Here is a 14006-nt window from a genome sequence, read left to right on the forward strand (position 1 = left end):
GTTCAGCTGCTTCGGTGTTGTCAGAGTCAGCTAGCGGTGAGTGGAACTAAACTTAATCTTTTAAATTGAGAAATTAAATATTTTTATCATGTTTCATGCATCATGATTATGCAATAGGATGATTGCATTAGATTTCACGAATATGTTGCATCGCATTCTTTGTTGTTGATGTGGGTGAATGTTGGATGACCCAATTAGTCCCTGAGGAAAGACCAGGACCCCATTCTACGGCCTGGCACGGAAATGAAAGACCAGGACCCCATTCTACGGCCTGGCACGGATATGGGACTCGAAAACCAGGAGCCCAGAGGAGGCCTTGGGGCAATGGTAAGTAATGTATGATATGACAGGAAGACCAGGACCCCATGCTACGGCCTGGCACAAATGATGCTGGGACTATTTGGTGACAAGTTCACCCAACCCTTATGTGAATTGTCTGTGTTATGATGCATTTCATTGGAGCATGTTTGTTAATATGTTTTTATGGTTCTACTCACTGGGCTTTTAGCTCACCCCTCTCCCTTTAACCCCCAGGCTTGCAGGTACAGGATAGCGCAGGAGGTCGGATAGAGTAAAGCCATGGTTATGTAATAGCTAGCAATGGACATGATTAAATTGTAATGTAATGTCTTATACAGTTATGGTATGTAATGATGATGTATTGAGGATTAGAAATTGTGCTTGATCGAGTTTGTATAGTAATCCCTTTTGATACATGATCTATAGAATGTTTTATGATGTTTATGTTCAACCAAGCTTAATTCATGTATGTTATGATACCCCATTGGAGCATTTGATGAGGGCTCCAGTGTGTGGTTTATGTTATGTTATGAGTATGCACAGGTTGAGCTTGGTTTATGGAAAAGGAAAAGTTTACAGGTTTATGAGTATGTATGATCATGTATGGGATTTGACAGGTTCACAGGTTATATGTTAGGCTTGCTGTGGGTCCCGGCGGCCTTAAGCCGATCTGGATCCTAGCGCCGGTAGTGGTCCGATTTTCGGGTCGTTACACTTACTCCTCACATTGTCCTCAATGTGGAAAAATTCAATCAATCGGGGGAAGTTCACAAAATAAAATAAAAGTAAGTCAAAGAGAACTTCCCTGAGAAGTCGCATAGAACTCAAGCTAGTGGTAGTTGGAGTATGGACAGCTCTAAGTGAGAGAGAATGACGTCCAATTTGGCATTAATGTGATGCATGTTCTATCTTGGAGTTGCTTCAGGATCTCTGATTTCACCTCCCATTCTTCCTCATCATCATCACTCATTAAGTCATAGATAGGAGTCTTACTTTTTCGTCTATGAACAAGTCTGGTGTATGGCTGCAACCGGCGAGGAAACCTCCAAAAAATCAAAAGGTTCCTTAAATTTTCAAATTGCCTAGAAGATCCAATCTGCTCCAAAAATAACAAATAAATTAATTAAAACTAACAAATTAAAAGAAAACTTACTTGTGACTCTACAGACTTGGGCAAGCCTATAACCTTGGGTTGCCTCTCAAGCAGCGCCCTTATTGTCCTAGGCTAGACTGAGTGGCATGTTAAGCTTCATCCACTTCCATCGTCGTATTCATTCAGCATCCAAATTAACTTCATTGCTTTTAAAGTATTCAACTTTGAGGTGATTATGATTGGAAGTGTGTTCTTACTTCCCAAAAATGAGCTGGAAGCATTTTTAACTCAAGTTCTAGTGTCTTATAGCTCAAAATGTCCAATGAACGTATTGTTTCTATGATTTTCTCATCGAGTTTCAATTTGCTATTGTCAGGGCAGTCCATTATTAAGTTTTCTATTAAAACTACCTCCAACTTGTCTTCCTTACTTAATTCAAATGCTTCTTGAGTGAGAGGATCAACTACATCTATGCTGTAAAAAGAAAAATTATCATCAGAATACTTCATTGCATCATAGACATTAAACTTTACCTCTTCTCCATCAAACTCCATTGAGAGCATGCCTTCATGTACGTCGATCTTCGTTCTAGCTGTGCTAAGGAATGATCTTCCTAACAATAATTCTGTAGAGTTGGATAAACTGTCATCTTCCATATTCAGGACAAAGAAGTCTGCTGGAAAGATTAATTTTTCCATTTGGACTAAAACATCTTTCAACACGCCCTTAGGATAAACTATTGATCTATCGGCGAGTTGGAGTGTGATTCCTGTTGGTTTTAAAGGACCTGCATCCAAAGACAAATAAACCGATAGAAGCATAACATTTATGGAAGCTCCTCAGTCACACATTTATTTTTTAACTTCATGGTTTCTAACTTTACATGTTATAGCAAACATGCCTTTATCTTTACATTTTTGTGGAAACTTTCTTTAAAGTACAACTGATACATTATCCCCTACTTTAATCTTTTCGTATCCATACAATTTTCTTTTATTAGTGCATAGGTCATTTAGAAATTTCGCATACCTGGGATTTGCTTTATGGTTTTAATAAGGGGTATGTTTATCTGGACTTTGCGAAAGATCACTAAGATCTCTTTCTCTTCCTTTTCCCTCTTTGATTAAGTAAATCTTTTGGGAAAAGGTGGACGTATTATCTGCATTGAGGATTGTTCTTCCTCTGATTTTTTAGGCTAATTCTCTACTGGAATTTCTATTTCTGCTTCTGCCTTTAAGTTTGTCATACTGCCTTGGGCAAGCCTCTTCGGGCTGGCAGATTCCAACTCCTTCCCACTTCACAGTGTAATTGCGCTTACGTTTTGTTTTGTATTTAGCACGGTTTGGGAGGACAGTTTCCCTTGAGATTCCAACTTGCTCACTGATGTAGCAAGTTGGCTCATTTGATTCTCCAAATTCTGTATGCTCAATTTTGTTTCCTGTTGAAAAGCAAGAGTGCTATTAGCAAGAGATTGAACAATGTCTTTTAGAGACATACCTGAATTTGTAGCTTGATAGTTTACTCTTGGCTGGAAGTTCTGTTGTCTATTCCCATAGCTAAGGTTTGGATGATCTCTCCACCCTGGATTGTAAGTGCTTGAAACTGGGTCATACTTCCTTTGTTGTCCATTAAATTGTAGTCCATTGAACCCTCCAATGGCGTTTACCTGTTGCTCTCCTTCTTAAAGGATAGGACACATATCTGTGGGGTGATCTGCTTGTTTGCAAATGCCATAAGTTCGTGCATTATTCCTATAGCCAATTGTTGAATTGCAGCTGTTAGTTGTGAGATTTTAGAATCTAAAGATGCAATACTTACTTCATTGGAACGTCCTATTCTTGGCCATGTTGTCTAGAATTGGCGGCCATTTTTGAGATTAAGGTTTTACCTTCTTTAGGTTCCATTTCTGAAATAGCACCTCCACTAGCAGCATCAATCATCCTTCGTTCTAATGGCAAACGTCCTTCATAGAAGTGAAGGTTAAGCTGTTTTGGACAACTTACAATTAATTTCCTGTACCTTTCCCAATATTCATGTAAAGTTTCTTTTTTTTTTGTTTAATTCCACTTATTTCCTTTCTTATTAATGATGCTTTGGTCGCTGGAAAAAATCTTTTTAAGAATAAGTCTCTAATTTGCACCCAAGTGGTGATTGAACCTGGGGGTAAATAGTAGAGTCAATCCTTAGCGGATTCAATTAAAGTGAGAGGAAAAGCTACTAACCTTATTTGTTCCTCAGTTATACCATGTGGTCTTATACTTGAACAAACCATATAAAATTCCTTTAGATGATAATGGGGTCTTCATTCTCCAAATCTTGGAATTTTGGTAACATATTAATCATACATGTTCGCAATTTCAAGGGTGCATTCAGTATTGGGTATGTGATGCAAAGGGGTTGCTCTTCAGCGGCAACAGCTGCAACCATATTATCTCTTTGATTTGTGTCAATTAGAGGCTCAGTTAGTGTTGAAGATGAGGTCTCTTCGGTGCAAAGGGGATCAGACAGATGGTTGAGAGGCTCCCGATTTGGCCTGCTTTTACAACTTGGTTGTTTTTCTCAACCTTTTTGCAGTCTTCTCGATTTCTGGATCAAACTGAATTCTGCTATTCTCATATTTGATCATAAAAATAAAAATAAATTGTTAAAGGTCCCCGACAACGGCGCCAAAATTTAACGAGAGTCGAATCCGTCAATTTAAAATTTACTTCCCTTTTCTTGATTGATAAGAACTTGTAGATAGGGTAAGTGAGTATCGATCCCACAGAGACATTAATCCTGTTTAATTTAAATGACCAATTTAAAATAGAAGAGTAGTTTAATACAAAAAGTGAGAAGAAGAGAGTTTTTTTTATGAAAGTGGTTGTACCTTGGGCAAGCCAATAAAAATAAACTTAAAAGGAAAAAAATAATAATAAACAATGTAATTGAAGTTTGAGAAACAAATAAATAGTTAAAACTTTCAGCTGAAGGTAATTAAATTGAAGTGTTTTGCAGATGATCATTGATTAGAAAAATAATTCATATTATTATCTATTGTTTGGTTATAGTGGTTAAACACGCGATTGGTGGAGAAATTGCAGTTGCCTACACAGCCGCACCCTTCACCATACAAAGTTAGATGGATTAAGGAAGGTCCGACAATTGAGGTCAACAGAATCTACAGCGTGCCTATCTCGATCGGTAAATCTTATACTAAATCTGTTATTGTGATGTTGTGGATATGGATTGCTGTGGAATTTTGCTAGGTCGCCCTTGGCAATTCAATGTTGATGCTTTGCATAAGGGGAAGGAGAATTCATACATGTTTACGTAGAATCAAAAGAAGATTACTATCTTACCTTCCAGTTCTGAGAAACATTCTAAAGTGGAAGGGAAAAATATTATTGCTGTTTCCACGAGAGTGCAGAGGCTATCAGGCACAGTTGAGAAATCTGGAGGCACATTGGCTTTATTAGTGAGAGCAAAAGGTACAATGGAAGATGCACCATCTTTACCACCACCCATCAAAGAGCTGTTGAAAGAGTTTCCTAAGATAGTAGAGGAATCATCCAAGCTTCCACCTCTGTGGGATATCCAACATCAGATTGATCTCATTTCTGGATCAAAATTATCGAATCTACCTCATTACAAGATAAGTCCAAAGGAGACTGAAATCCTCTAAGAACATGTTGAAGAATTACTGAAGAAGGGGCATATTCGGGAGAGCATTAGCCCTTACAGAATACCTGCCCTATTAGTTCCAAAGAAAGATAGGACTTGGAGAATGTGCGTGGATAGCAAGGCCATAAAAAAATTACATTTCAGTATCGATTTCTTATTCCATGACTGGATGACATTCTAAATCAGCTATCCGGGTCTAAAGTCTTCTCTAAAATCGGCCTTAAAAGCGGCTATCACCAAGTTCGGATCAATGAGGGAGATGAATGAAAGACTGCCTTCAAGACTAAGGAAGGCTTGTATGAGTGGCTGGTTATGCCCTTTGGTTTGACGAATGTACCTAACACTTTTATGCGACTCATGAACCAGGTTTTGCGTCCTTTCTTATGCAAATTTGTGGTTGTTTATTTTAATGACATCTTGATTTTTAGTCGCAGCGAAGAAGAACATTTACAGTATCTCCGTCAAGTCCTCACAGCCTTGCAAGAAAGTGAGCTGGTTATTAATCTTAAAAAGTGCATTTATATGACGGAGCGCGATCTGTTCCTAGGGTTCATTGTTAGTGCATAAGGGATATATGTTGGTGAGAAGAAGGTAGAACCAATACGGAACTGGCCCATCCCCAAAACTATTTCTGAAGTTCACAGCTTTCATGGCCTTGCTACTTTTTATCGACGGTTTATCAGAAATTTCAACAGTATCGTTGCCCCTATCATAGATTGCTTGAAGAAAGAGAGAGTGCAAAAATTTGCATGGACTGAAGCTGCCAATAAGAGCTTTGAAGAGATTAAAGATAATCTTACTTCTGCCCCTATTCTTGCTCTACCCGATTTTAATAAGCTGTTTGAAATTGAATGTGATGCTTGTGGAGTTGGGATTGGTGGAATGTTGTCACAGTCTAAAAAGCCTATTGCCTTCTTTAGTGAGAAACTGAATGAAGCTAGAAAGAAGTGGGCTACTTATGAGCAGGAGCTATATGCAGTATTCTTGGCTTTTAAAACTTAGGAGCATATCTGATGGGACAATAGTTTATTATTCATACAGATCATCAATCTTTAATCCATTTTAAAACTCAAGAACATGTGAATAAGATGCATGCTCGATAGGCAGCTTACTTTGAAGCCTTTCATTATGTCATCAAACATAAGGCTGGCGATAATAATAAGGTGGCAGATGCTTTGAGTAGGAGGGTTACTCTATTGATTATAGTTAATCAGGAGGTTGTAGGTTTTGAATTCCTGAAGGATTTGTATGCTACAGATGATGACTTTGTTGATATATGGGCTAGAGTCCAGACTCACCAGCCTGTTGATAGGTTCTTGGTACATGATGGCTTTCTTTTTAAGGAGAACAGGTTATGCATCCCTCGATCTTCTTTGTGGGAAAAACTTATTCAGAAGGTCCATGGAGGAGGTTTGAGTGGTCATTTGGGACGTGAGAAGACTATTACTGGATTGGAGGAGCGTTTTTACTGGCCACAATTAAAAAGGGTTACAGGTCGGATGGTCGAAAAGTGCCCATCCTTGGGAGGACTTGTCAAACTCAGAAGGGACATTCGCAAAATACAGGCTTATACACTCCACTACCTATTCCAGCACATCTTTGGGAGGACTTGTCTATGGATTTTGTTCTTGGTCTTCCACGTACTCAACGTGGATCTAATTCCATTTTTGTTGTTGTTGATAGATTTTCCAAAATGGCACATTTCATTCCTTGCAAGAAAACTAATGATGCTTCTCATGCGGCAAAATTATTTTTCCAGGAGATTGTTCGCTTACATGGCGTCCTTAAAACCATTACTTCTGACAGAGATGTGAAGTTTCTAGCTCATTTCTGGGTGACTTTATGAAAATATTTTGGAACTGAACTTCGATACAGCAGTGCTACTGTAACGACCCAAAATCGGACCGCTACCAGCGCTAGAATCCAGATCGACTTAAGGTCGCCGGGACCCGAAGCAAGCCTAACATACCACCTGTCATACCTGATAATCCCATACATGATCATACATTTACATAAAATTTTTTAAACTTTTTCATTCACCAAGCTTGACCTGCATGCATTATATCCATAACATAAACCCCACACAAGAGCCCTCATCAAATGCTCTAGTGGGACATCATAACATAGGCCAAGCTTGGTTCAACATTTCTTAACATTAAAACATTTTATAACGATCATGCACAAAAGGGAATTAACATAACATTAGGGCCAAGCACAATACTAAACCTCAATACAAATTTATACAATAACTAACAATACAATATATTATAATATCTTTTATTCCACAACTAACTATTGCATACATAATACTTCTACTCTTGATGACTTCCTTGCCTATCCCGAACCTGCAAACCTGGGGGTTAAGGGAAATGGGTGAGCTACTAGAGCTCAGTGAGCAGAATAGTAAAACAATAATTTAAAACATATGCTTTCATGGAATGCATCACATCCCAACAAATCACATCAAGCACAATACTAAACCTCAATACAAATTTATACAATAACTAACAATACAATACATTACAATATCTTTCATGTCTACAACTAACTATTGCATACATAATACTTCTACTCTTGATGACTTCCTTGCCTATCCCGAACCTGCAAACCTGGGGGTTAAGGGAAAGGGGTGAGCTACTAGAGCACAGTGAGCAGAATAGTAAAACAATAATTTAAAACATATGCTTTCATGGAATGCATCACATCCCAACAAATCACATCAAGGATGGACTTGTCACCAATAGTCCTCTACACATTCCAATGGTGCCAGGGGCATAGAATGGGTCTCGACCTGGACTTTCTCTTAACATAACATAACATTCTAATGTGCCAGGGGCGTAGAATGGGCCTTGACCTGGACTTTCTCTTAACATCATGCCAGGGGCGTAGAATGGGCCTCGACCTGGACTTCCATACCATACCATATCATATCACATCATATCCAGGACTAATGAATCATCCAACATCCATCCACAACAACATCAAAGTATGCAATGCAACATATTCGTGAATTCTAATGCAAACAAACTATATATATCATGGCATTCGTGATGCATGAACATGCTTAAAATTTATTTGCTTTGAAACATAAAGATCCATTCTACTCACCTCAGGCTGACTCTGGAAAGACTCTGAAGCAGCTATCTCACTACTGGGGTCCTCGGTTCCTCGGGTCCGAACCTACATGAGTGGACACAAATGAGGGACCAAACAAACACTAATATGACTCTAAGCATCTCCCCAAAACCCCCCTAAAACATCACAAAACAATCATAGAAAACATGCAAAGGAAGGCTGGACAGGGTACTTTCGGCGGCGCCTTCGGCGGCTGAACCCCCTTCCAGATCCGAAAGTCATGCACCTTCGGCGGCACCTTTGGCGGCCGAAAGTCCCTTCCAAATCCGAAACTCCCTTCCAAATCCGAAACTCAAGCACCTTCGGAAGCACCTTCGACGGCCGAAACTCCCCTCCAGAGCCGAAAGTCCAACTTTCGGGGGCGAGTTTAGGCGGCCAAAATATGCCACCATAGGCAGGTTCGGCGGCCGAATATGGTTTCGACAGCTGAACCTGGGTTCTCCAGAAGGCAGAATCCAAGCCTCCAACATACATCCAGCCACCCCAAACCTCACAACTCAAACCAACTCATGCAAAAACATGCATAAACACACTCTTAAGCATTTAGGGGCTTAAAACTAGCCTATACCCCAACAACATTACATTATAACAAACAATAAACATACATTTCATCAATAACTCACATAAACCCTAACATTTTACAACCAACCTAATCATGCATCAAAACTTTCTAAAACCCCTCAAAACTTACTAAAATCATAAAAGAAGGATAGGATCTACTCTTACCTCTTGAAAAATGAGAGGGGAGATGATCCAAACTCGGAGATGGGAGAAATCGAGCTCCGAGGTCTCCAAGCTTCAAAACTTGATCTTTAGCTCAAAATCTTCAAAACCAAGTTAAAACTTGTCAAAAACAGGAATGATTTGAAGGAAATCATTAAAACTAACCATGGAAGGGCATGGACTCACCTTTGCCCGAAAATGGGAAGAAAACTCGCCTATTTTCGGACATGGAGCCTTTTATAGGTGGCTAGCCAAACCACCTTCGGGGGCCAAAGGTGCTCCCTAAACTGCACCATGTTCGACGGCCGAACATGAGGTTCGACGGCCGAACCTGGATTTCCTTCCTTGGTGCTTTTCTTTCAAAAACTCAATTTCTTTCTTACTTAAAACCTTAAAACACTTGAAAACATTTTAGAAAAATATATTTTACCCTTCTAGAGGTTTCCGGCATCCGAGACTCCACCGGAAAATAGGAATTCCGGTGCCGGGGTCTAGCCGGGTATTACAGCTACCCATCCCCAAACTGATGGACAAACTGAAGTGGTGAACTGCATGCTTGGCAATCTTCTGTGCTACATCTGCAGTAACAAGAAAACTGCTTGGGATCTTGCTCTTGCCCAAGCAGAATTTGCTTACAACAATGTTGTCCACAGCTCCATAAAGATGTCACCATTTACTGTTGTGTACAGGAAAGTCCCAGCGCATACTGTTGATCTTATTGCCCTTCCCACAGATTCTCACAATAGTATTGCAACAAGCAACTTGGCAAAGCAGTACGTGGATGTTTTTAAACAGGTACAACAATGCCTTATAGAAGCCAGTGACAAATATAAAGCTACAGCTGATAAATATAGGCGTTTCAAGTCCTTCAATGTTGGTGACCAAGTTATGGTGTATTTACGCAAGAAGCGTGGTGGAAGACAGAAAAAACTTGACGCCAAGAAGATTGGTCCATTCTGGATCATTCAGAAGATCAATAACAATGCCTATGTTCTTGACCTCCCACATGAGCTGAAAATTTTCAAGACGTTTAATGTGGCAGATCTATTTCAGTGCTACCCTACTGATGATAATTCGAGGTCGCGTTCTTTATATGTGGAAGGGAATGACATGGAACAACTAGTCTTGGACTTTACGAGTTCTTTACAAGTGGAAGGCCTAACTTTTGCTGCCGACGTCCGATAGAGACCCACGATAGCTTTTCAGAAAGGAAATTTCGAGACACACGACTTTCAAAAATATAACAAAGGCCACAGGCCTAGTCACAAAATTCGATATGGAAATTTCATCATTTAAGGGTTAATTTTGCATTTTAATTAATTTTTTGGATATTTTGGGTATTTTCATAATTTTGCTTATTAGGGTTTTGTGTCTATTATAAATAGTTTTCCTTAGTTATTAGAAACTCACTTTTTCAATCTTTGAGGAATTTCAATAAGATTTTTAGTTTTCTAGCCTATTTTTTTCTCTTATTTCATCTTAACCAAACGATATTGATTAAAACGTCTAACGGAGTCTAAATAGTCCTTTATCAAACTAAATCCACTTTGCTTCAGTTGGAGCATTGGTGAGTGGTTTTTATTCACTTTGAGTAGATGAGCAATCAATAGTTGTTTGTTTCTTTGATGCCTAAGAAATTAAATTGTTGCCAAGATAACCATGCATCCATTAGTAGAGCGACAATCATTAGGACAACGTCCCATTCAAATTTAGAAAAACATTGTAACTCAAGCGTAGAATTGAGAGCAAAATGAAGAGGAGGACGATGAAGACATTGCAATCATAAATTGATCACAATAATTTAAGCACACGAGAAAGATAAAAGAAGATAGTATCTGTTAGCATGTTTGAATTAAACAAATCAACCTATTTATATAATACAAAAAATACAAATTTAAAATTAATCCTACATTTAACTATTACAATCAAGAAACTTGAAATTAAAATGAGATTTTATAAACATATAACATTGTATCTCCAATTTTTCATGGCTTAATAGAAATATTACACCCATTTTATTCACACATGTAAATATATTATGTTATTCTTTAAAAATAGTTCAATTTTTTTATTTACCATATTTTAAGTACTGAAATTTTCGTCAAATGCTAAATAATACTAAAATATTTTCTTAAAATTATTATGGAAACAAATCGAGTACATCTCCAACAATGTTTTCATGAAATAGATTAATGAAAAATGATTTTTAAAACGATATAAAAAACATGTGTATAAGTTTGGATATGAAACCTTTAAATAAATAAAGACAGGATTCCAATTTTACACTTTTAATTAGATTTTTTACTTTTTGTCAAAAAGGTTAGTATTGTGATAGGTAAGAAGAAAAAAAATTAAATAAAGTATATCTATTTATTATAAAAATAAATTATAGAATGCACTCAGTGCATACATACTCCCACTAATAATTTTATGGGGTCCGTTGCATTTTTGTATCATGAACTTCCTAAATTTAAGTACAATAATGATGTAAAGATTTTCTATTATAAATTGGACTTCAATTGAAAAAAAAAAAAGCACATTTTGAGTTTTTCATAGTATTTTGTGCAAGTTCATGCATGAGTTAGCCTCCGGTTAGGCCAACGTGCATTATAGTGCATATTCAATCATTTCACGTCATACAGATTTTTTCCATGTTACACTCTAGGGAGGATTGAGACAACTTAGATTAGTGGGAATATGTTACGTTTGCTCATGTGAAGAACTGTCTTTTTCTTTGACTGCTCCTAATTCTTAAATTCAATCCCATGTGGAGACCCATGGATATTGGCGTTTAAAAACAAATGTTTGACATTGGCATTACCATAAGAGAGAAAAATAGGACGGAGGGGAATAACCCATCTAACGGTAAACGAAGGAAAGCAGAGTTACTACTAAGATTACCATTAGTGTAATTATATAATAATATATACACATGTATGTATGTATCAAAATAATAAAATAGCAAATTCATTATGGCATGGAATTTCAATTTGTCCATATCATTGCAAAGCCGGGCTCCAAGCATCCCCAGTGTGATGGAAAAACCACTCGCTCATGCAAATATATAGACACTGCTCACTGATGAGCTACTTCAAATTTTATGAACAAATACTAAAATGAGACAAGATTCAGGCAGCAACCCTTTTAATAAGTATCTACAGACAGCTACTTGGCTGAACGAAACCAATAGCTACTCCATCGGCATTTTTGCATGATGCTTCAGATGGCTGATTCCTGTATGTCAGATTCACATCCCCCAGATAGATTCCAGTGCATGGGCTCTTCCTACTACAATCAAACTTCACTGCCACTGGTGTTGCTGATGATCCCCAGATACCATGATATGTAATATCACTCACTTTAATTCCAGATTCCTGATCAATACAAAAAAGAAAAAAAGGAATTTTTTGCAGAGTTAGTTTTCAAGCAATTATTCAAAGAACAGTACTATAGCAGACAGGATGAAATTTTTTTCTTATTGCACGTACCTGATTAGGACAGTTTATGTTGTTAGGACAGTAATTTTGGTCGATGATAATTGGGTTCTGGACATTTTTCATAACAGCATCTCGGAAACGTATGTTTCTCACGAAGCCATTGCTAGGCCTGGCCCAAGACTTGATTCTCAATCCATTCTGAGTTCCAGTAAATACAACAGATTTAACAATCACATTCTCTACTCCTGGCTCTTGAAGTTCCTTTCCCAGGCTCCCAATACTGCACAGAAACGCACACGTTGAATCAATTCCCTTGTTTAGTATTTCATATGCGTTATGTTTAATCAATTCCCTTGATTTATTTAATCACCTGATTCCATGGCCAGGGCCACATGCGACTCTTTCAATCCACATATTACTGGTGCCAGCACCGATTGAGATACAATCATCGCCAGTTCCAATCCAGGAGTTGAGGATTGCGACACTACTCGACAATTGTACGTGAATGCCATCGGTGTTGGGGCTGTTGCCAGAGGCAGACACGGTCACACCTTGCACTTTCACGTTGTGGCAGCCATTGATGACAATGTGGAACATTTGGCTGTTCAGTGAAATTAGTCTACTGATTGCTATATTATTTGAATTGGAAAACGCCAGTGACTGCATACAGAATAGTCATTGCCATACTTAATCACTTCATTGACCTTTGAAATTCTTAATTAATTTACGAAAGTAACTTACAGTGGCACCGGTGGGGCAATTCCTGCCAGATGCCTTGCAAGCCCACAAAGCAGGACCTTGTCCGTCAAGAACTCCACCATAAACTGTAACACCATTGACGAACTGAAATAAAAGCCAATTCCCTGCATTACCAATAACTCGATAATCTGATGGAGCCACAAGTGTACCAACTATGCGAAAAAATATCGCACCATTCTTGCATGGACCCTGGAACACTATATTTCGCAGAAAGAACCTCCCTGCAGGCACATACACGGTGGCTGGCCTAACTGATCCACAAGCTTGTATCCAGGCAGCAAGAAAGGCTTTTGTGGAATCAGTTCTGCCATCAGGCTTGGCTCCATAATATAGGACATTATAATGTGCTGCATTTGATAAAGATGAAGTAAAGAGATAGGTGAGAATTGCAACAAGGAAAGGAAAGCTATGTTGTCTGCCCATTTTTTGTGTTGATGAAGCAGCTGTAATGATTTGTTCTGTGCACAGAGAACGGAGACTGTTTGGCTGTGGAGCTGAAAGGGTTTTGTGAGGCATTTATAGGAATGTTACGCTGTTATTGGATTAATTACATGAATAAAAAATTTCCAAAAATGAATTTTAGAAAGAAAGGAATTTGCGCCAAAATTTGAGAGGTTTATTTTTGGTTTGTAATGAATGTGTTTGATCTTTCTAAAATGCGAAGTTTCATGAAATTTCTATTGGTTTGTACACATTGCAGTTTGCACTGTGCATCCATCCGAAGAGAAAGGAATGCTTATATTAGGACAGAAAGTGCTCACATTTATTTTATTTTAATTTTTTTCTTTTTTTTGCTTTTTGCATGAAATTATGGATATATGCAAATTCATATCTTGCAATTCTCCATCGTTTCGGAATTGGAAACTATACCATTTAATATATGGAAGATCTTTAAT

General features: G+C 38.1%; 1 protein-coding gene across 1 annotated transcript; it reads right to left on the reverse strand.

Annotated features, from left to right (window-relative positions):
• Nucleotides 1–12069: 12069 nt before the first annotated feature.
• LOC110614253 (polygalacturonase) lies at nucleotides 12070–13533 on the reverse strand. The gene is made up of 4 exons (XM_021755741.1): nucleotides 13093–13533; nucleotides 12722–13011; nucleotides 12403–12631; nucleotides 12070–12288 (listed from the first exon to the last, which is right to left on the reverse strand). The coding sequence occupies exons 1-4, from the start codon at nucleotides 13531–13533 to the stop codon at nucleotides 12070–12072; spliced, it is 1179 nt and encodes a 392-aa protein (XP_021611433.1).
• Between the last annotated feature and the right edge of the window lie 473 nt (nucleotides 13534–14006).

Source organism: Manihot esculenta, chromosome 5 (assembly GCF_001659605.2).
Source record: "Manihot esculenta cultivar AM560-2 chromosome 5, M.esculenta_v8, whole genome shotgun sequence".
Classification (NCBI taxonomy): Eukaryota; Viridiplantae; Streptophyta; class Magnoliopsida; order Malpighiales; family Euphorbiaceae; genus Manihot; species Manihot esculenta.